This window comes from Phyllostomus hastatus, unplaced genomic scaffold (genome assembly GCF_019186645.2).
Source record: "Phyllostomus hastatus isolate PE091 unplaced genomic scaffold, TTU_PhHast_1.1 phas_contig_148, whole genome shotgun sequence".
Classification (NCBI taxonomy): Eukaryota; Metazoa; Chordata; class Mammalia; order Chiroptera; family Phyllostomidae; genus Phyllostomus; species Phyllostomus hastatus.
The window spans coordinates 23,488,059-23,510,268 of record NW_025333607.1 but is presented as its reverse complement, the minus strand read 5'-3'; the positions used below and the strand labels follow the sequence as shown (position 1 = coordinate 23,510,268).

At 70.4% G+C, this 22,210-nt stretch overlaps 1 protein-coding gene across 4 annotated transcripts in view; it reads right to left on the bottom strand.

Annotated features, from left to right (window-relative positions):
- Positions 1-22,210, bottom strand: part of LGR6 (leucine rich repeat containing G protein-coupled receptor 6) — a 65,265-nt gene that overhangs the window by 26,251 nt on the left and 16,804 nt on the right. For 3 of the 4 annotated variants that reach the window (XM_045860868.1, XM_045860858.1, XM_045860848.1), the window contains exons 2-5: positions 19,917-19,988; positions 18,558-18,629; positions 14,870-14,941; positions 2,287-2,502 (exon numbers count right to left, since the gene is read on the bottom strand). In XM_045860868.1, coding sequence (XP_045716824.1) covers positions 2,287-2,502; positions 14,870-14,941; positions 18,558-18,629; positions 19,917-19,988 — 432 coding nt within the window. Of the gene's footprint in view, positions 1-2,286; positions 2,503-14,869; positions 14,942-18,553; positions 18,630-19,916; positions 19,989-22,210 lie in introns of those variants that run through there. The other variant, XM_045860877.1, reaches the window with a different exon arrangement.

Genomic DNA, 22,210 nt, shown 5'->3' with positions numbered 1-22,210 from the left:
GGGGGGCGTCCCACGGGGGGTCCGGATCCCGGGTGAAAGGCAGAAAGGAAATCGTCTACTTGGGAGAGGCGGGCGGGCCTCCGGATGCCTGCGGGCAGACCCGCCCAGCAGAGGGGCCAGGGCTGGGCCTTGAGGGCCCCGAGAGTCCCCCACCCTCGTCACAGGCTCCACCAGGCCCCAGGGGGACAGACCCCTCCCTCGGGGAGTGTCCGATTTCCTGGAAACACACAGCCCCACCTTCTGGGTGGGCACTGTCCTCCCCACCCAAGGGGCGAGCTCCTCCCCAGCCCCTCCCCAATGCCACCAAACTCTGTCACTTCTTCCTGCCCCCAGTGGAACTCTAGTCTCTGGTCCCCACCCCTCCCCCTCCGCAGCATCTCCGGTCCAAGTCTCAGCTTTGCCAACACCCCCCCTGCACCCCCGCCTCCAGCTCCCTCCTCCAGACCACTTGCTCAGCCCAGGGTGCTGGGCCCCTCTGGCAGCCGCCTGGGGCCAGGCGCTGGGGCTCAAGGCTCAGGCGGAAGAGCCACTGGCGTCCCATCGGGTGCCGCCCTGGGGTCTGGCAGAGCAACAGGAGGGGGCTGCCTCCAGCCAGACCCCTGACCGTCCCCTGAGCGCCGCCCCGTCTGGCTCCCGGGCCTTCCTGCAGCTCATCCCCCGAAGGGCATCTGCTGCCGAAGCCTGTTTCCTCCACTCCCCTGAGCCGGGGAGGGGGGCAGGTGGGGGACAGAGTGGGTCCCTGGCCCCGCCCCAGAGAAGAAGGGGTCGTCTCTGCCCCTGGGCTGGGCTCCTGCGCCCATGGGCCCCCTCGCTGCCTGGGTCCCAGGCCCTCCTCGTGCCCAGCAGCACTCCCCACCCCTTGATCTGCGGCGGCCGAGCGTCCAGCCCCCTAAGGCCCCACACACTTCCGAGTCCTTGACTCCCTTGCTGGAAACCCCAGCCTTGGGGAACCTCTACACCAAGTCGATTCTTCCTTCAAACGGCCCCTCCAGGGCCGCCTCCCCTGCAGCCCTTGGCCACCTCCCCAGCCTGGCCTTTGGTTGGTCAGCGGAGCCTCCTGCTGACCTTTCTGTCTTCAGTCCCCCGGGTGCCCCCTCCTTCCCATTCACCTTTTACCCTCACTGGAAACCCTCACGCGCCCCTCGCCCACTGGCAGACAGTCACCCCTGATGCCCAGAGGCCCGAACCCCGTCCCCAGCCTTTTCTCCTGGACCCCCCCCCCCAGTGTCTTCACTGATACCGCTGGGTCTTCCTCTCTTCCCTGCGAAACCTCCTCACCTGTCCCCACCTGTCTGAGCCAGGACCGCCCCCCTCCGGGCCCCCTGGGCTCCGACGAATCTGACGGCAGGAGCTGTCCTTCCCCACCTTTCCTCCGCTGCTCCCACTGGACCATCGCCCTGGGGGGCAGCGGCTGTACCCCACACTGCGCCCCGCACCCGGGCGCTGCCAGGGACCGTCCCGAGGCCCTCACTTCCCCGTCGCCCTGACCCCACTCCCTCGGGGGGCTGCCGGGTGTCACGGAAGCCGCAGCCAAATACCTGCGGTGCCGGCCCTCTGCAGGGGCTGCCGCCTCCCAGGAGGGATGCGTGGCCGCCCGGTACCGGGGTGCGGCCCCCGGGAGGCTCATCCGGGGTCTCCAGTCGCCCAGGCCAGGGGCTGAGGCGGAGGGGTGCCGGCTGCCCCCAGAGCAGAGCCCCTGACTAACACACGTGTCCCTGCAGCAGCAGCGGTGGGTGTGGAGCCCACAGCAATCACGCACGACCTCGGAGCCCTCCGCAGTCCCCTGTGAGCCCGCCCACCACTCACAGCAATTAGCTGGGAGCTAATTTGCCTCGACAGCCGCCCCCCCCCGGGAGGCAGGTTTCGCCCAGTGCCCACTGCTGCCAGGGCTGCTGTCTCCCAGGTAATCACCCCTCGGGGCGGGCTAATTACCGGTGATGGCTGCTTCTCCGGGCCTGGGAGCCGTGTAAGTCCCTGGGCCAGAGCACCAGCCGCCCCGCCTCGCCACCCGGCCCCGGCGGGGTGGGAGTCCCTTGAGGAAGTCTGGGCCCAGGTGCCCACTCTCCAGGCGCCACCACCGAACACAGCGTCCCTCCAGCCTCTGGCCTCCGAGGACCTCCCCTAGCTCTAGTGGCACTTGGTCTCAGGACAGCCCCGTGGGGTCAGCGGGGCACAGAGGGCACGCAGAGCGGGAGGGCAGGGCCGCAGAGTGGGAGCAGCGCCCCCGGGCCCCCTGCGCCGGGCGTGCGGCCGGGCCCCTGGAGCAGCGGGGCGGAGCGCACTCACAGCACCACCAGGCTGCTGAGGTTCCGGAAGGCGCCGTCGGGGACGTGGCTGATGCGGTTGAGGGCCAGGGTCATGGCCTGCAGGGCAGGGAGGCTGTTGAGGGCCCTGACGGGGACCTCGGTGAGGGCGTTGTCGTCCAGCCACAGGTGGCGGAGGCGGGACAGCCCCTCGAAGCTCCTCTCTGGGACCAGGGAGATGAGGTTGGCGTCGAGGCGCCTGGAGGGAGAGAGGGAGACCAGGGTCAGTGGGGCAAGACGCGAGCCAAGGTGGGGGCCGGGCTGGGAGCACAGCCAGGACCCCGGCCAGCTCCGAGGAGATGCCCTGGGGATACGCTGTGGCCCAGGCCCCCGGGGCCCAGATCCCCTCTGCAGGGCCCCAGATTCTGCCTCCATCGCGGCCCGAGGTGCCTGACCCCCGTGCGGTGCCGTCCTGCTTCCCCTCAGGCCGCAGCTGAACGCACACCCCACGAGTGGGTGGCCCATGCGCCCCCACATCCCTGGCTCCCACCGCCCCCTGCTCTGGGGGGTCTCCGTCCTCCTGCTGCTGTCCACCCCACGGCCACGAAGTCCAGGTCCCCCCACGGACAGGGAGAATCCCCCTCTCCGGGCCGAATCACGACAGCGCTCCCGGGGACGCGGCTGCTCCCTGACCCCCGAGCAGCACGGCCCGGGCCTCGTCCCTCCAGGGCCCCGTGGTGGGACGGGGGCTCCCTGCGCAGCTGATCGGACACGCTGTGACCTGGTGGGGCCCGTCCTGTCCAGAGAGCCCCCCCAGCACGGCCACCACCGCAGGCGCGGTCCTCCCAGAGCGGCCACCCTCCCCTGGACGCTCTGGCTGAGGCTGGGTCACCCGGGGCTCTGGGCACACACGGACCCCTGAGCCCCCCCTCCCCAGTGAGTCTGGCTCGGAAGGGGGCACTGGGCCTCTCTTTGTGAAGACCACCCTAGGGGCGTCCACGCACAGAGGGGCTGGGTCGGATGAACACCAGGAGGTGAAGAGTGCCCCCGTCCCCCCCAGAGTCACCGCTCAGTGACAGAGTGGGGAGCAGGAAGGGCTCCAGGCCCAGGTGAGGCGGGATCGGGGGCCCAGGAGGCATTGGTCAGGGGAGGGGGCAGTGTCTGGCAGACGGAACCAGAGAGCTGCGCTGCAGGAGCCGCCGGGGCCGGGAAGGGGGCAGGCGGGGGACAGGAGGGGGGAGGGCCGGGGGAGGCGGGCCAGGCAGGTGGGCCGAGCTCTGGAGAAGGCCCAGAAACCGCCACTTGGGACTGAAAGAGCCTTTTGAGCCGCTCCCTCGCAGGTGGGACGGCGGCCCGGACGGCCGGGTCTGGCAGGAGGGAGAGAGCGGCCACACCAGTGAAGCCCTGGAACCAGGTTGGCAGCCCCAGCAGCCCCCTCGCCGTGCGTGGGCCCGGGCGCCCCAAGTGGTTCCTGGTGATCTCTCCTACCTGCTCGCACACAGCAGGTGAGCGGGCCTCTCGGGCCGGTCGGGGCCTGCCCGGGCTCCGGGAACCGCTTCACCCCGGGCGCCCCCCTCCCCAGCCAAACTGCTCCCCGCCCCCACCCCGAGGGCTGCAGCTGAGGCTGAGGCTGAGGTGGGGGTCCCCAGGGGCAGGTGGTCGGAAGGCTGGGCCACAGATGCCCCGAGAGCCGGGCAGGCGGGCCCCTCTTGACGAACGGGAGACGGTTAAGTGGAGCAGCTCACCCACGGGGACCCACAGAGCGGGGACGACGGAAAACTCGGGGCCCCACCCTCTCAGGCCCCGCCCACAGATAAGCGAGAGCACAGCCGGTGGGAAGACCCACGGCCCGACCCACCTGCTGGGGATGGGGGCGGGGGTCGGGGGGCGGCCTCTGCACCAGGTCCCCACGCCCGGGTGCCCCCGCAGCACGAGCACCCCACAGGGCCCCCGCAGGGGCCCCCTCTAGTTCCACCAGGCCTCTGCCGCCCCAAACCCTGCCCCTCCCCCTTCTGGGGCTCCCTTCCCCTCGGGGGACAGGGGTGGGGGCAGCTGAGAGCCGCGGCAGCGGCCCCCTCCACGGGGAGGGTCTGAGTTTCTCATTTCTGGTTTATGCCACCGAGCCAGACCTTGCCCTCTCACGGCCAGCCTTTCCATGGGTCAAAGGTGGGAGGTTCAGGCGGAGGCCACGCCGGGCCCAGCCGTCCTCCCTCCTCGGTCCCACACCGAAAGCCCGCCCTTTCTGCCCAGCAGAGGGGGACCCCTGAGCGCCCCTCCCCCTTCCCTTATGTGAATGGGCAGCCGCGTGTGAAAGCAGCTGGCTCCTGGGGTCCCCGCCGGGCTGTCCGAGAGGAGGCCCGGAGCTGGGCTCTGTGGCTCCCCGGCCCTGCCCTCAGCCGCGGGCAGCTGGCGGAGGGACAGGCAGACGGGTTTTCCCGGCGCGCCTCCCCAGGGAGGGCTGTGGTGGCGGAGGGGGCGGAGGTTCAGGAAACACAAGCAACATCCCCGGCTGTAAAGGCACTCAAGTGCCCAGCAGACTCTGCAGTGAGAGGCCCCGGGGAAAGCCAGCCCAGCGGTGACACTTCGAGCGGCGCCCCGGGCGAGGGGCGGGGGAGGGGGGAGCAGCCCCCCTCGGCGGTGGCTTCCCCGGCACGGGGCTCCCGCGCCCTCACAGTCGGTCTTCTCCGTCCCCGCCCCAGGCAGCTTCCCCGTGGACCGGAGCGAGAGCCGGGCGCTCACGGCCGTGTGGTGCTGACCCTCTGCTCCCAGGCTGCCGTCCACCCGCCCTCCATCCACCCAACCATCCCTCCATCCTTCCATCCGTCCACCCATCATCCACCCATCTGTCCGTCCATCCACCGGCCCACCCTCCCATCCACCCATCATCCACCCACCTGTCCATCCATTGTCCATTCATCGCCCATCCGTCCGTCTACCCACCCCTCCATCCGCCCGTCCATCCACGGGTCCGTCCGTCCATCCACTCACACGGACTACAGACCCCCACCCCCACCCCCACCCCCACCCCCAGCTCCGGTCTTGTCTCCCTCCTGCTCAGAGACACCCAGGCTTCAGACGACCCCAAGCCCTTCATCTTGGGTTTTGAGACTCGTGCCCCGAGCGACTCTCTCCCCAGCCCCCCCCTCACTTGCCAGAAGAACCCCCACTCCCCATGTCACCCAGGGAATGAGCCCCTCTGCCTCCTCCTCCCCCCGAGGCCTCACTTAAAGCCCCTCTCCTTCGGGAGCCCGCTGACCGAGCCCCACGGGGCGCGGGCCCCTCCCACACGCGCCCCCCCCCGCTCCTCACCCACGGAGCCACAGCGCCCCCCTCCCCCACCCACCCGCCCTCCCCGAGCTGCCGCCTCCAGTCTCGGAGGGAAACCGAGGACGCAGGCCCACACCGGGACACGTCCCCACGGGGGTTCGCAGCAGCACAGCCACGCCCAGCAGAGGAAGCAGCCCCGTGTCCACCCGCCGAAGGTGGACACGCCAGGGGCAGCCCAGCCGCACGGCACGGCGGGATGCTGCTCGGCCCCGGCAAGGAAGGAGGTGCACACGCGTGCGCGTGAATGCACACGCGGACGGACCGTGAGAGCCCCGAGCTCGGCGAGAGGAGGCGGACATGGAACGCCGGCTCCGTTTCTGCGACGTGTCCAGAGACCAGAGCTGTCGGGGGGCGCTGTGGGAAGGGGGCCAACCCCCGCGAGCCCCGGTTTTCTGGGGGGGCGGGGGGTGACAAAAACGTTCTGGAATCGGTCTTGACGGTCGCGAGAGTCTGTGAAGGGGCCGAACACAGCGGGCCGTGAGCTCCCCAAGGCCGCAGCGGCGTGGCTCCGTGGACGCGTCCTGAGGTTCCCGGGACCTGAGGCCACGAGGCTGGCGCGGGCCCCCGCGGGTGCGGCTGGGAGGGGCACTGAGCCGGCCGGGGTGACGGGGAGACTGCACGTGGGGGGGGCGGGGGGCCGTGTGGGCAGGCGGCCCCCCGCCCGAGCCACATTGTGTCTGGGTGGCACAACTGTGGGTGATTTTCAGTTTCCTCTTTTTGGTTTTTGTGTTTTCTAAATTTTCTACAATGAGTCAGAACAGAAATAAACATGTTGTTTTAAAAACAAATGGCGTCAGTGTGTAATTAAGGCCCAGACGTGGGAGCTGGGAGGAGGCAGCCGGCGGAGCTGGGGGGGCGCGGGATGCTGCCAGGGGGCCGGGAACGGGATGGGGGGGGCAGCCTCCGGGCGGCATGGAAGGACGGGCCCCGCTCTGGGCCCCATGTCGCCCTGGCTCTCCTGCCCGGTGGGGCGCCGGGTCCTGGTGGCAGAGTTGCCTGGCCGTTGCCGTGGTCCAGGCTCTCTCCTGCCGGGGTCCCCTCACTGGCCCCCACTCAGCTAGGGTCCCTGAGCAGGGCTGGACCCCATCAGACTCAGACACTTGGCAGGCCACACAGACAGCGACAGGGAACCCCTGCCCTGGGAAGGGCACAGCGACTTTTGCAGACTTCACAGATGCCAAAGGTCACCCCCTAGTGTCCCAGCCCCGACTGCTGAAGCCAGCTGTCTAGACAGTACCGAAAGGGACTTAAGGCTCAGGGTCAGATGGAGGCAGTCTGGGAGGACTTCCTGGAGGAAGTGAGTGCTGCACGGACATGGGAAGGCTTGAGGGTAGAAGAGGGTAGGTGTGGGGAGCTGAGGGGCATGGGGAAGTGGCCTCACTGGCATGCGTGGACAGCAGCAGGGGCACCACCAGAGACCGGTGTGACTCAGGGGGAGAGTTGCCCCAGCTGGGCCTGGGGGCAGGTGGCTTCCGGTCAGAGGAGCAAGACTGCTCACCAGGGGTGTCCAAGCCTGGGGCATCTCTGGGCCACACGGGAAGAAGAGTCGTCTTGGGCCACATGTTAAACACGTTGTGACACGTAACCGCAAACAAAAGCTCGTCAGGTTTTAGGTACATGTACGATTTCACGTGGGGCCGCACTCACAGCCACCCTGGGCTGCACGTGGGCCGCAGGTTGGACACCCCTGGCCCAGTGGTGGCCGGGTGGTGCCAGGACCTGGGGCCCCCTTGGGTGCCACCCTTCAGCAGGTCCCCAGGCCTGTTCACCCCCACACGGGGCAGAACTGGGCACCAGGGACACAGTCTCTCTCCACCACCCCACTCCCCCCTTCCCGCCCCTCTTCCAGGTGGCTCCGCCCCCCTCCAGGTGTTCTGAGGGGCTTTCACTGCTTGCCCCTTCAGGCCCTGGGCCCCTTCAGGCCCCCGGTAAGCAGATGTGCAGCAGGGGGGGCAGGCAGGGGACGGGGCTAGGGCGTCCCAGCCGGGCTAGGGCCTCTGGCCCCGTCTTCCTCCCCACCCCAGCCTGGGGCTCCAGAAACTACGGACACCCCAGAGTCAGCTCCAGCCTCCCCTTCAGGGACCCCTGTGTTCCCCACGGGGGCCCAGGGCCGAGGGGCTGCAGACAGGACCCTCCCTCAGGAGTGGGCGATGCCAGGAGGTGCACGTCTTGGCCTTGCACCGTGTGGCCTTTTAGAAGAAGAGTGTCACTCCGCACGGGCTGGGTGGCGGCCCCCGCGCACCCTGACGTGCGGACCCCGGCCGCACGGCCGCCCGACAGCGCGGCCCCCACCCCACGCCGCAGCCTCGCATGTCCCAGGCCCCAGTCCGCACCTCTCACCTTCGACCCGTGAGCCTCCCTCAGCCCTCACTGCCCTCCAGCGCCGGCTGCTGCCCCAGCACCCCTCCCCCGAAAGGGACAGTGGAGGCAGGAAGGGCCTCCCCACCACCCCATCTCAGAGCTTCCGGGAGGAGCTGATTCCTTAAAGGACGTGAAGGGAGGGAAGAGGGCTTTGTGAGGGGGCAGCGGTGACCTCTGCCCCGCGGGCCACCGGGGCCCCTCAAGGCCCGGCGGCCCGTCAACCGTGCACCCAGAGCAGCTCACCCCCAGGTGCGTGGGCCCCACCCTGCCGCGTCGCCCCAGACCCCGTCCAAGCGCACGGAGCCCAGCCCAGGCCTGGCCTCGCTCACGGGCGGGTGCAGGGAGGAAGGGGCCCCAGGTCCGAGGGCCAGCGCCAGGGCTGCCGAGAGCTGCAGGGACAGACCGACTCGCAGCACAAGCCACCTCGGCGCCTCCTGGGCGACGAGGTCACAGAGGCTCCTGAAGGGGTCACCCCTTTGGGAGGGGGGTCTCGGGTCTGCAGGCCGGGCTTGAGGTCCGCTGGCTGGGAGACCCCGGGTGGTCACTCCCGCCCCGCTGTCGGTCCCCTCCCCTGCAGGAGGGGCAGTCAGTCTCGGTGGCCACCCACGCCCTCCGGCTCCCGAGGCCGAGGTCCCGCGGTCTGGGGCAGGCTGCCTCCCACCTGGTGGCCTCGCCGGTGGCCGGAGGGGAGCCCGCATGCTGGCCGCCCTTCCTGGCCGCCGTGTGCATCTCCACACTCCAGCCGGCGGCTGGCACGCACCTGGGCCTCCCAGGCTCGCAAACGGGTGGAAAGTTACTCGTGGACTCGACAAGGACCACACTTTCCCGGCCCTGACCAGTCGGCTCTCCCCGGGACGGCGGCCAGCCTGGAGAAGGGGAGCCGCTGGCGGAAGGGGCCACAGGCCTGTGGGCGCTGCCCCCGCCCCTCCCTGGCCGTGGTCCCGGCCTTCTCTCACCTCCGCGCTCAGGTGGCGGATCGACAGAATCCTGAAGAGATGCCCTCGCCCCCAGGAGACTCCCAGTGGATCCGGGGAGGCGGTCAAGCCCCTCTCCCCACCCCCAGGCCAATGAGGAGCTTGTGTCTCTGAGGGACTTCCAGAGGAAAGAACTCTGGCTCCCTCCCCGGGGGTGCAGGCAGCTGGGCAGTTCTCCCCAGAGTCTAACCTGGGTGTCTACAGCCGCATCCCCAAGAGGCCACCGGCATCTCACGGCCCCTAGGCTGGTAGGTTTGGTTGCAACCAAACCAACCCAAACCTCGCCACCCTCCCGTGTCTGCGGGTGATGGCGGGAAAGTGGGGGCCCTGGCCTCTGTCCCCTCCTGTGGGTGGCAGCCATCCCATTTCCTGGCTCTGCCTGGGCCCCATGTGCTCCCAAACCATGCCGAAGCTATCAGCCCCACAGCTCTTCCCGTGCGGGAGCTCCGGCCTCTCAAAGGTCTCGTAGGCCCCGGCCTGCAGGAGCTTTGGGGACTCGGGGGGCCGGGAGGCTGGGGGACCCACAAGGAGCCGGGCCGAGGCCTTCCCGGCGGGGGGCACAGCACCACGCCGCTCCTGGAGGCCCACTCGGACCAACTCTGGCCCACACCAGCGTTTCCGGCGGGAAGCACCGCCCCGGGATCCCAGGGCCCAGCCCACCACGGACACGCTGCCAGCAGCGGCCAAGTTGCCCGTGTTCGGTCCTCCGTCCCACGCAGGGGCCGCCGCGCGCCCACCCACCTCGGGGCGGCCTCTGCCCCAGACGCACATAGCAATCAACTCCCGGAACCCGGGGATCCAAACGCAGCAGCATGTAATCACGGAGCCCGAAATAGCCACGCCGGGGAGCCATCTGCCACCTAGCAAGTCCCCGGGGACCCACCGCGTGGCGGGGCCTCGGGGCCCCCCGCCGGCGGGCAGGCAGGCTGGCCAGTGCTGATGGCACCCACTGGACCCCAGGGGCCGCTTGGGGGGTCTTCTCCACGGCAGACAGGGCATCTCCAGGGTGGGGCCTCGGACCAGAGCTGCCCAGACTCGGGGTCTTGCCGCCCCCTTGTCCTTCCACGGCCCCCTCCTCATCCCCGCACCCCAGAGTTCCGAGAAGTGCCTCCCGCAGCATTCCCCGCGCCCACGGGGCTTCTGGAAGGGTTTCCCCAGGAGGCTGTAAGCAGCGAGGGACTCCAGCTGGGCTCCGTGCTTGGCCCCAGGAGGCCCCGCTGGGTCCCGCCCCCCCACCCCTCCCTGCTCCATCTCCGACCCACGGGGGGTCCTGAGCAGGGCACTGCCCTCCAGGTCTGGGTAAGGTGGGCTGTCACTGCTGATGCTGCTCTCACAGTGAGAAGATGGACCAGCCGCTCTGGTGAAAAACTCCCCAATCACCCTCCACAGGGACATGCCAATTAGGCACAGCCAGCCTCCTGCCCTCACCACAGGGAGTCTTTGGGGGTCGTGATCAAGGCAGAGCGGGGTGCTAGGGATCCACGCAGACGCCCCCTGCCCCCCAGATGACCCACACTGTCCCTTTGTGTGGGCTGCACGCTCGTACCCCTCCAAAAGCCACATGTTTGCAGTCTACCCCTTGTGATGGGATTGGGCTGTGCTTCTGTCCCCTCCCCTTTATTAGGGTCAGACGAGGTCACGAGGGGTCCCCCTGGGGGGTCAGTGCCCTTGTAAGTTGGGGAGAGCTTGCTTCCCGGCTCTGTTCCCCTCCACCCGAGGGCCAGCTCGGAGTGGCCGCCTGCACCCGGGCACGGGGCCTCCCCAGAGCCCCAGCCCCTGGACTGCTAGGGATGAGCTTCAGGTGCTCTCAGGCGTTCCCTTGCGGAGGGCGGGCCAGTGCGCTCAGGAGCCCCACCTGACTCGGGGACAGCGCCCGTGCGCCCGCGGGAAGCTCTCCTGCCCCTCGGCTCGGTGTCCTCCCGGGACCCCGGCTGCCGTTGGCGACGGGGACCTTGGCCCCAGGGAGGGGAGGCACCTTGCTCGCAGCCTCACCGGGCCCGTGACAGCCCATCTGGGACCCAGGCCTGCAGAGCCTGGAGCCTGTGTCTTCAGGACACAGCGCAGGCGAGGTGGCGCCCGGGGCTCGGGCTCCCTGGGCCCCGGCTGCCTCACCTGCACGGCTCTCGGGACTCAGGGAGAGGCACGAAGAGCTTAGTGTTTCAAAGTGCCGTGCGTGGGAGCCCCCGGCCCCGGCCCCGGCCCCGCCCCCACGCACACTGCTCCAAAGCCGGGTCCCGGGGGGCGGGGCCCGGCTCGGGCTGACAGGCCATGCCGCCGGACCCCGGGCGCCCGCCCACGGGGATCTCAGCTCAGCTCAGCTCAGCGGCGGCGGGCCCCTGTGGCTGCCCCTTGCCCTCAGGCATGGCTCCTGGAGGGGACCAGGACCCGGCTGTGCTTCTGTCCCCTCCCCTTCAGTCCTGCCACTGTGTTTTCCCAATTCTCCAGGCCCAGCCCCGCCCCGCCCCCAGGCCTTTCTGAGCTGTTTTCCTGCTTCTCCCCCCCCACCCACCCCCGTTTCTATTTCCCCCCAGGCTTCCTGCGGCTTCCCTTGGCCTGGGCTCAAGCCCGGTGTGACAGGGCCGTCACTGTCCCCCAGCCCCTCCCACCGTGGGGGCTGGGTGCTGTGTCCCACGGGGAGCCTGGGCCCCCAGCCCAGCCCCACTCCCCACCCCCCTGACCTGCTTCCTCTTGCCCCGGGATCCGGGGCCAGCTGGTGGGCGAGGGCCACGGGACGGAACCTTCCCTGGGGTGCCGGGACTGCCCGGGGGGCCTGGCTGCTGGGGGTGGGCTGAGCGGGACGTGTCCCCTAGGTGCCTCCTGGGCTGCCGCTTCTCAGCGGGAAGGGGGACGTTTCTACCTGCCGGTGCTTGTGGGGTGGGGTGGCGCCCAACGCCGGCCACCCACAGTGGCTTCCCCGGCAGTGCTGGCTGGCGGGTGCTGGCAGGCAGGACCCGGGCGCAGCCCAGCCTCCCTCCCCACGGGCTCTGACCTTGGAAGGCCCCTGGGCCTGTCCGACGGCAGGGGTGACGAGGCTTCACGAGGGTTTGTGGGGATGGACGCAGACAACAGACAGAAGGCGCCCTGGGCCGTGCTGACGGCAGGGGGGGAGGGGGGCTCCAAACACTGTCATTCGCCCTCACGCTGCCCCTGGTGCCTGACAACCTGGGCTGGTTTCACTGTCACCGTCCCAGACGGAGGGGCCTGAACTCAGTGGGACAGCGCGTCACCTGAGGTGCCGGCTTCCGAGAGCTCGGGCTAAACTCCTCTCAGAACGCACAAGGCGGGGTACCACCCCTCCCCCCAGCACACGCCCCCCACTCCCACGTGTCCGGCCGGCAGGGCAACCTGCTCTTGTGTCCCCGATGCTCGGGGTCGCCCGGCCGCCGGGGCCTCCAAGTCGACTCGCCCAAGGGAGACGTCAGCACCTCCCTTCCCGTGGGCCCACCCTGCCCACCCCCGGGCGTCACTCCGGCTCCATCGCCGCGTTCCTGCCGACTCGTGCCAGGTGCCGGGCTCTCGGGGACCCCCTCGCGTCCGCCTGGGCGCCAGAGCCCCTGGTGTCCCTCAACTGCCACCTGCGGTCAGCGCCACCAGGGGCTGCTACAACGGGAGCCAGAGGGGCCCGTCTTCGACGCGTGGTAACTCACTCATCCCCCCCCACCCAGGCTTGGCCTCCGTTCTCCTGCTGTGGAAGCAGATGCCCGGGGACGAGGCGCCCGCCCCAGGTCGTCCGGGGAGAACGGACACGACTCCAGGCCTGACCGCCGACTCCAGGCCTGACCGCCGGGCTTCCCGACACTTCCAGAGTTGGCCGCTGCGCCCGCCTTTCCTTCCGCTGGTTTCCTTCCACTGGAGCCACGCTCCCTCGGTTCACAGGCCCCTACGCTGCCTCCGCCTCCAGGCTGTCCTCCAGGACTGCCGCCGGTCACTGTTCAAAGATGCAGATTCCACCCCACGGCTCTCCTGCCGAAATCCCGCAACAGCTGCCCCGGGTCCAGATCCGCAGCAGCGTCTGCGCCCACCTGTCCGGCGTCCCCTCTTTCCGGTTCCCAGTCTCCCTCCCCGACTGCCCGTCCCACCTGTCCCCAGCGCACACGGGCCAGCCCAGCTCCGCCCCCAGGCAATTCCCTGGACTTCGTGGGGTTCTTCTCAGCTGTGCCCTTGAACCTGCGGCTCCCTCTGCCGGGCACGCCCTTCCCGGCCACTTCCCTTCTCAACTCTCCCTGAGCCGTCGGAGCGCAGCTGGGTCTGGTCCACCCCCAGGGAAGCCTCACCCACACGCGGGCCAGCATGAGCCGTGACCAGTGGACACGTGGACACGCTGGCCACAGTGCCACCACTCCCCAGAGCTGTGTGGACCCCATTCCGGCCCCCCTCACGTCTGCTGCGTCTGAGCTCGGTGGCAGCCCTGGAGGGGGGCAGGGGAGACGGCCACCCCCAGTTTGAAGGTGGAGAAGATGGGGCACAGAGAGGGGCGTGACGGAGCCGTCAGACCACATCCAGGACGCGAGCCAGCCGTCCGCACAGGCGTGGGGGGCGGCCTGCGTCCCCACCCGGAGGCACGAGGGGGCGGGCAGTGCCAGGTGGGCACGCCGGGCGCAGGTGGACGGTGACGGTCCCATCCACCCACCGGCGGGGCTGCCACCCCCCAGAGCCCAGGGGTCCACCTGCAGAACCACAGAGCCCCTCGTGCGCCGAGGCTGTGCTGTGCACCCAGCACCACCTGGCCTCACTGGTGTGCGGAAGCCCAGTGAACGCCCCCTTCTCCCCGGGAAGGCCTCGTTGATGCTGTGGACAACACGGCCAGTTCTGCCCCTGCACCCCGTTTCCGGCTGCCCCTGCTCTGCTGGTGCCTAAGCAACCCTGCGGTCTTCCCTCTGGGGGTGGCGGAGGGGGGAGGCAGCCCTGGCTTTCCTGGCCTTGGGTCTCCTGACCGTGGCCTCTCCCCTGCCCTGCTCAGGGGTGGCCTTGATGGGGGAGGAGGAGGAGGCTGGGGACCGAGGTCCAGCTCTTGCTGGGATGGAGGGCGGGAAGGGGAGAGAAAGAGAGCCGGCAGGGCCCGCTGGGGGTCACGGGGGCGCGGACACGGGACCAGGAGGCGGGGTGGGGAGGGAGGCCAGCCGTGGGGGGTGGGCACAGCTGGCGGCCAGCGCCCCACCGCTGCTGGGCCCCGGGTTTATGGGTTCTCGGGGAGCCGCCTCCCCCACCCAGGGAGGGTCAGGACGGTCTGGTCCACACCCAGGGGCCGGGACCAGGGCAGGGCCCTGGGCTGAGCGACCTCGGGGCGGACACTCCATGCGGAACCGGGCTTGGTTTCCCCTGCAGATACGCCTCACGCCCAGTCTCCCACCTTCGGTTTCTCCCCAGGTGCCCGTACACTGATCCGTCAGACACCGATGCACGCACGGTCGCTCCGGCCCGGGATGTGGGCGCAGACCAGCACCCCACCCAGGGCGGCCGGCTGCACCTGCCTGGCTCGGCCCTCCCTCCGTCCTGCGCCCCCAGCACCCCTGCTGGGCGGGAGAGGAACTGCAGGGCTCCCTGGAGGGTGGCCGTGTCCTGGGTGGCCAGTGCGTCCCGGCGCAGCCCCACCCGAGCAGGGGGAGTGGGTGTCTGGGCCACCCCGCCCCAGAGCCCTGGGGGCTAGAGCAGCCTTTGTGGAGGAGACAGCCGCTTCCTGACAGTCCTGGGGGCGGCCGGCCCCACCCCCACCCCAGACTCCGGGGCAGAACGCCAGACGCCCCGGGGCAGCCGCCCTGGTGGCCCCACCTAGGGAGGTCCCGTTCCCACAGTCCCCGGCGGGGCCCGGAGCCTCCCTTCCCCGGATGCACCCTCTGGCGACAGCAGAGCCCCAGCCCAGCGGAGCCTGGGGCCCTGGCCGTCTGGACAAGGGGGACGGAGGGGGCGCGGGGCGGGGGGCGGGGGCGCGGGGCGGGGGGTGTGGGGGGCCAGGCTGGTACTCACAGAGACTGCAGACTCGGCAGCTGCCGCAGCGCCTCGGCCGGGATGCGCCCCAGCTGGTTGTTCTGCAGCATCCTGTGAGGAGAGGGGGGGCTTGGAGGACCCACGGTGGGCGGGGCGGGGCGCCTCCCTGCACCCCACCCCGAGGAGACCCCTCCCCGTCACCCCAGCTTCAGAGGCCGGAGGGGTCCCGGCCCAGCCCGGTCCGTGGGCAGGGGTGCCAGAGGCTGTGGGGGCGCTGGGAGGGGTCGCGGAAGGGTGCAGCAGAGCCAAAGAGGAGGAAGGCAGAGAAGCAAGGAGACGTATGGGCGGCACTGAGGTCGGAGCATGCGCCAGCCCCGGCTGCTGTGGCTCAGCGGACTGAGCGCCGGCCTGAGAGCCAGAGGGTCGCCGGTTCGATTCCCAGTCAGGGCACAGGCCGGCGTTGCGGGCCAGGTCCCCAGGTTGGGGCGTGAGACAGGCAACCACACCATTGATGTTTCTCTCTCTCTTTTTCTCCTTCCTTTCCCTCTCTCTAAAAATACATACATACAATCTTTAAAAAAAATTAAGAAGATGCACCTCTTGCCCCCAAATCACTCAGCTCACAGCCTTGGGGAAAGTGGCCCGTTTCCACTAAGTTTTAGCGCTAGGAACCGTGGACAAGTCGGGCACCGTCCCGGGACTGACCTGGGGTAGCTCCCACTTCCCCGAGGGTTTGGGCCAGGAGAGCAGCCAGCTGGGACCACCCGGGGCCTGTGTCGCGCTGGCAGACACAGCAAGGACAAGGGGCTCCCGCGTCCCTGTCCCCGCCCGCCCCCTCCGTCTCCCTGAACTCCCAGCACGGCGGCAGCAATGGGAGAAAGCCAGGTCTCCGAGGGTGGGGGGACCAGAGAAGCTCCCTGGGGGAGGGGAGGAGATGGGCCAGGGAGGGGGTCCCCCTGCGCCCGCCCCGTCGGGGAGGGCAGGCAGCCGTGGGCCTGGGAGCCAGGCCCCGCATGCCCGGTGGGACCTTTCCAAGGACAGTTTGCTCCCTGGCAGGGATTCAGACCCGTGCCTCTCAGGCCTCCTGAGCACAGGGCGGCCTCGCTGCGGGCCTGGGGGTCGGGCAGTGGCGGCGCCCTGGCCGAGTGGCGGTGTGCAAGCACTGACACTCCTGGTCCGTGGTCGGGGCCGAGGGCATGGTCCTCGCCCCTGAGGCCTCCCCGAGGCCTGGGAAGCTTGGGGCAAGGGGACAGATGTGATGGCACGCAGGGAGGGGACAGCCGCCCACCCCCAGGGCCCTCCCCAGGCCCCGGAGGGAGTCGCTCACACCAGACGCCCGCCCTTCCCTCTGCAGACCCCACACCTCCAGAGTCCCGCGGGGCCCTGAACCGTCCCCCCCGGCAGAGCTGCCGCAGCATCTGCTGTGTCGGGCCCCCAGAACGCCTGTCCTTCCCTGGGGTCACAGCCCTCAGCCAGCACTCGACCGCTGGGCCCGACTGTTTGCGCGGGAGCTGACCTCCTCTCCTGCAGGCGGTCGGATGAAAGGGACAACAGCCGCCACCACAGCAGCTGCCCGGTGTGAACGAGTCAAAATTACACGGGTTTTTGGTCAGACAGGTGAAAAACATGTTCTGGGGTGTGCCGTAAAATTTCAGGCGTCGGTTTAGGGGCCGTGGGGTGGCAGAAGCTGGAAACCGCTGCCCCATGCGAGGGGCGGCCTGGCCGCTGGCCCTGGCTCGGACCCGCGTCGCCGGCCGGCACTGCTTCCCGCGGCTCGAGGTCTGAAGCCCAAAGGGCCTTCACACGAACAGCCCCCCCGTTTCCCACGTGGGGGACACGGCGGCCCGGAGAGGGGAGGTGACTTGGCCCGGGTCACAGAGCAAACGGATGCAGAACCAGGACTCGGGCCCAGCCCTGCCTCCCGGGTGGCGGCTGCTGTGACGGCTGGTCTCACCTGGGGAGGGCGGCCGGCACCCCGGGGCTCCCAGCCCTGGCTGCGCCTGCAGTCGCCCGGGAGGATCTCAAGCCCCAGCGTCCTGGCCTCACCCTGCAGACCGAGCACCAGGCACAGAGGGGAGGGGCAGGGAGGCGACTGTCTCCTGGGGCAGAGAGGTTCTCTGGCCGATGAGAGACTTCGCTGCTTGATTTTCCTTGCGGGTCTGACCTGGGCCAGCCCCGCAGCCGGAGGGCCCGGCGCCGGACACTGAGGCGCTCCCGGCCCGGACGCCGACGGGGCCCCGGCTGGGCCCTGCTCGGGCGCTGCTCCGAGACCACCCAGCTCATCTCTAACACGGAGAGGCCCACGACCAGGAGCTGACGTGGGGCTGGGGGTCAGGGGTCTCCCAGGACAGGCCCCGCGGCGGTCATGGGCACAGAGGGCTGGGGTGGGGCGCGGGGGCGGGGGCGGGGGTGGCGGCTTTGCTTCACTGCCCGATGCCGGCGGAGAGGAAAGCCCAGCCTGCTCTCATCCAGCTGCAGGTCTGAGCCTGCACCAGGCGGGCGCAGACATGCCACCAGCGGGCCACCCGCCCCCACCCCGGGCTCGGAGGTGACGGGGCGGGACAGACCCAGGGCAGAGGGACAGAGGGCCGGGGCTTCGAGGAGATGAGGAGACGGAGGCCGGCCGAGGGGGTGCCCCCAGGGCAGAGCAGAGGGTCAGGGGAGGCCAGCGGCCAAGGAGCCCCGGGGTCAGGTGCAGAGGGAGGCTGAGGGCAGTGGCCCCAGGAAAGGGACAGGGGACGCGCTGGGCAGGGGCAGGGACGCCAACCAGCAGGAGCCCGGAAGCTGACGGCCACAGGCCCCCGCCCCCCAAACAACTTCGAGCAAACTAGACACACACATTCCTTCCGAGGGGGCTGCAGCCCGCGCCGGACACAGGGCTAAGTCCTGGCGCCTGTCACCTCTCGGACAGGCGGTCTCGTGCAGCGACCAGCCCACCCAGGTCGGGGTTGGGGGGCAGGGGGGCGGGGAACCACTGGCCGAAGCTCCAGGACCAGCCCCCACATGCTCGTCCCCCGCCCCAAACCAGCAGCCGTGGGAGGAGCCCTGCCAAGGAGACTCTCCTGCCCCCTCGGGCCCTGGGCACCCCCCTCACTCCCCACGCCGCACTCGCCACCAGCCCTGAGCACTCAGCGGGCTGGGACGGGGGGAGCCAGCGACGGCGCCTCCGTCCTCCCTTCCCTGACGGCCACCGGCTCAGTGGCCGGGGAGACCTCCAGCTGTCCCTTTCCTTCGGCTTCAAGGCCGAGTGCCAGGAGCCGGGACAAGGAAGCCTGATGCCCGGTGGAGGGTCAGGCTCGCACTGAGAGGACTCAGCACAGCAGCCACGGAGGCCTGGGTGGGGGCCCTGGAGGACGCTGGCCGAGGACTGCGTGTGGACACTCCCTCCGCAGACGGCTGTCCGCCCCGGCCGAGTCTCGGGGACAGCGCCGGGGTGGGTCCCGGCCGGCCCCATAGAGACCCTCACTCAGGGCATCGCTCACATCAGAAACCAGGACGGCCTGCTCTTCCCGGGGCCGCGGGGGAGACGCAGCCACAGACCATCCCGTCCGGCACAGACAAAGCCACGAGCTCACGGACGCACAGGCGGAAGCAGCGATTCGGACAGGAAGTGCAGACGGGGGGGTGCAGGCAGAGGTGACAGACAGAGGCGGGGCGGGGCCTCCCCGGGCCCTGGCTCCCCAGCCTCGCCTGCAGCGGCCGGTGGGCGGGAAGGCCACTCACTCACAGGATCTTCAGGCTGTGCAGGCCGGAGAACGCTCCTCCCGGGATGCGCGACAGACGGTTGCCCGAGAGACGCCTGCAAACCAGAGCGGAGGGTGTGACGCCGGCCGGGGACCCGCGGAGGGGGCCCGCCAGCCCGTGGGGGCTGCAGAGGGGGCCCGCCAGCCCATGGGGCCTGCAGAGGGGACGTGGGGCTAACTCCCGCTTTCCGGGGCGACGATGTCTACCCCCTTCACTCTCTCGGCCTCCCTGTGGGGTGCCTGTCGTCCCCCCAAATCTCGGTGGGGGGGGACTGTGACTCACAGGGGTCTGGCCCTGCCCTCAGGCCACAGGGCTCCCAGGGCCCGGGTGACATCCCCTCCACGGCCACCTCCTTTGGGGACCGGCCTCCCTGCCCCCCACAGCCCCCCCCCCCCGAGGGCAGCAGGTGGGTCCCTCTCTCGTCTCCTGTCCAGGACACCTGCAGCCGCCTGTCACAACAACAGGCCCCCTCTCGGCCCCAGGGTGAGGGAGACGCTATGTCTGGCCGGGGCTGGCCATGCAGGCTCCTGGGGAGGCCTGTCGGGGGCGGGGCGGATGTGGAACGGTGAATGTTTCCAGGGCCGGGAGCGGCCGTTTGCACAGTTGAAGCGAACCCGGTGGCTCCCCGGGGACCCTGCCGGTGCAGAAACCAGCCTGAGCGGGACAGGGGGCTGGGAGAGGGCGGGGCGGGGTGGGCAGGCCGGGCACTGCCCTGGGCGGGTCCCCTGTTCGTGATGCCCCGTGGAGGGGAAGATGGACCTGCCAGGTTGGAGGGGAAACCTGCTCGGGCGCAGGAGTGGCCCAGGGGTGGGGGCCGGGCTGGCCTGGCGGAGCCAGGCCGGCCAGGGGGGCTCGGAGCTGGTGAGAGGCGCCCCAGGTGTGTGCGCGGAGAACCCCGAGCGGGGCAGGGGTCTGCCGGCCAGAGGCCGGAGCGATGCCCGGAGGCGAGGGGCCGTCCGGGGCAGCAGCAGTGGGAACCGGGGAGAGGGGTGAGGGAGAATCCCCCCAGAAAAAGCCCCCCGGTCTCGGGAGCGGCCAGTGGCTGGATGGGTGGGGTGACCTCCCAGGCGAGGGGTGGGTGTCAGCAGAAAGGAGGGGGGGCACCACGAGGAGCCGGTCTCGGCGGGGTGGGGGAACCAACAGGAGTTTGGAGTTTCTACACCACGTGGCCCCTCATGGCCAGGCCATCCTCGGGCTCCCGCCTGGGCCGGGTGTCAGCAGACACCGGGCCCCCAAGGTCCACTTCCCGGCCCCTCGCTCTGGAGGGGCGCCCGGTCTGGGTCCCGAGAGCGGGCCAGCGGTCCGAGGTGCCCCCCCCTGCCCCCGGGCAGCGTCCACTCACAGCTCCTCCAGGAAGCGCAGGTGGCGGAAGCGGCCGGGCTGCAGCTCCACGAGGTTGTTCATGCTCAGGTCTCTGCGTGGGGAGAAGACGGGGCTGTGATGGCCGCAGCGCACCCCAGCGTGGACGCTGGCCCATGGCCGGAGCCAGCCCAAGTGGCCGCTGGCCAATTCGGGCCTTCGGGGCCCAGGGGGCATCCTCTCCCTGGTCTGTGTCGCCCCCGCGGCCTCCCGCCTGCGTGGACCTGGGCGCTGGCTCTGACCAGGGCCCCGACGGAAGCTGACCTCCATGCACGGGGGGGACCCAGAGGGACCCACAGAGCTCCAGGACGGGAGACGGGGGGCCACCCGCTGCACACAGGCCCTCTCTGTGCCAGGGGGGAAACCGAGGCACAGAGCTCCCTGCTGTCCCGACCTCCAGGGCGTGCCCCTACGGCTCCCACGCGTGGCGTGAGCGACCTTCTAGCCCAGAGCCGGGGCCGGCGCCGCCCTCCAAGGCCCCAGCCAGTCTCGGTCCTGTCGGCTGTCCCCCCCCCAACCTCCAACCGGAAGAGGCTGCGGCCTCTGGGCAGGTCACAGAAGGTGCCCAGTCCCCGAGGGGCAGGACAGACACCCGCCCCGCCCAGGTCACCTGTGAGCCCGGGCCGGCACCTGTGTCACACCTGTGAGGGCGTCTGTCTATGTCACACCTGTGAGGGCGTCCGTGTCACACCTGTGAGGGCGTCGGTGTCACACCTGTGAGGGCGTCCGTGTCACACCTGAGGGCGTCGGTGTCACACCTGTGAGGGCGTCCATGTCACACCTGTGAGGGTGTCTGTCTGTGTCACACCTGTGAGGGCGTCCGTGTCACACCTGTGAGGGCGTCTGTCTGTGTCACACCTGTGAGGGCGTCGGTGTCACACCTGTGAGGGCGTCTGTCTGTGTCACACCTGTGAGGGCGTCCGTGTCACACCTGTGAGGGCGTCGGTGTCACACCTGTGAGGGCTCGTGTCACACCTGTGAGGGCGTCCGTGTCACACCTGTGAGGGCGTCTGTCTGTGTCACACCTGTGAGGGCGTCCGTGTCACACCTGTGAGGGCGTCTGTGTCACACCTGTGAGGCGCGTGTTGCGGGAAACCCTCCCGCTGGCACCGTCTGCGCCGACTAGTCCGGCCGACCCTCCCCGGGGAACCTGCCGGTGACCCCCCCACGCGGGCGGGGCCGCTGCCGCCCCCGTTTCACGCGCGAGGGGACGGAGAGGAGGGAGCTGCGAGCGCTGCCCCCCGAGGCGCTGGACCCAGGCTCCCCTGCTCCTGCCCGTCCGGCCGCAGGCCGTGAGCCACTGGGACCCTCGGTCGCTTCGTCCTCGAAGGCGGGAGGAAGGGGCTCAGGCGCTCGGGGCCTCGGAGGGATCCCATGCACCGCTGCTCACGGGCGGCCGGACACTCGCACTCGGCCCGTCCTCCCGCCTGCCCCTGGGGGGCCATGGACGCCCGTCCCAGCCCGGCAGGCCCGGGAGGCGGGGGAGGGGCCGGGGCCACGGGGTTGGCTGGTCGGCAGTCCCGCCGGAGTTAGCGTTTTATTTTCCCGTGTGTGCCTGGGGGGCGGCGGGGTCTCAGGCCACACGCGTGTGCCCGACACCCGGGCCCTCCTGTCTGGGACTTTTGGCCACTGCCGGCCCCTCCCTGGGGGCCCAAGACCCCTTCTCCCCACAATCTCGGGGCCTCCCTCCCCATGAGAGACGCATGTGCCCAGTGTGCCGGCTCGGCACGGTGGGCTGGAGACGGCGGGACGCGCGGGAGCCCAGTTCCGACCTGCACCAGGACCCGTTACTCTGCGACGAAGCCCGCCTCGGACCGCACACAGCCCGGGGCCTGGCACGCGGAGCCCGGCTGCTTCGGGCCCTGGGTGCCCCCTGCTCCCCGTGCAGACTGGCCCCCTCGGAGGAGGGCCCGGGCGTGCCGGCGGCCACCCTTCCGCAGCGGCGCCCACAGTGGTCGCCGATGGATTCCGAGCCGGGGTTGGGCCCTCAGGTCCCGCCCGTCTGGGTCCTGGGGGGGTGTGGAGAGGCAGGGGCCCCGGGCAGAGCGGGGACGGGTGGCCCAGAAGAGCCGGTGCCTCGGCCCCGGGGTGTGCCAGGGCCTCCCCGCGCCAGCCTGGGCGCTGCACACGGATCTCCTCCAAGTGTTTGCCTCTCCCCAGCGCTCTGAGCGTGCCCGCACAGGAGCCGGAGGACGACAGCGCGGGCCGGTGACTCAGGGCTCCTCACTCAGCCGTCCCTGGGGCGGGGGGCACTCCTCTGATGTGGCTCCAGGCCCC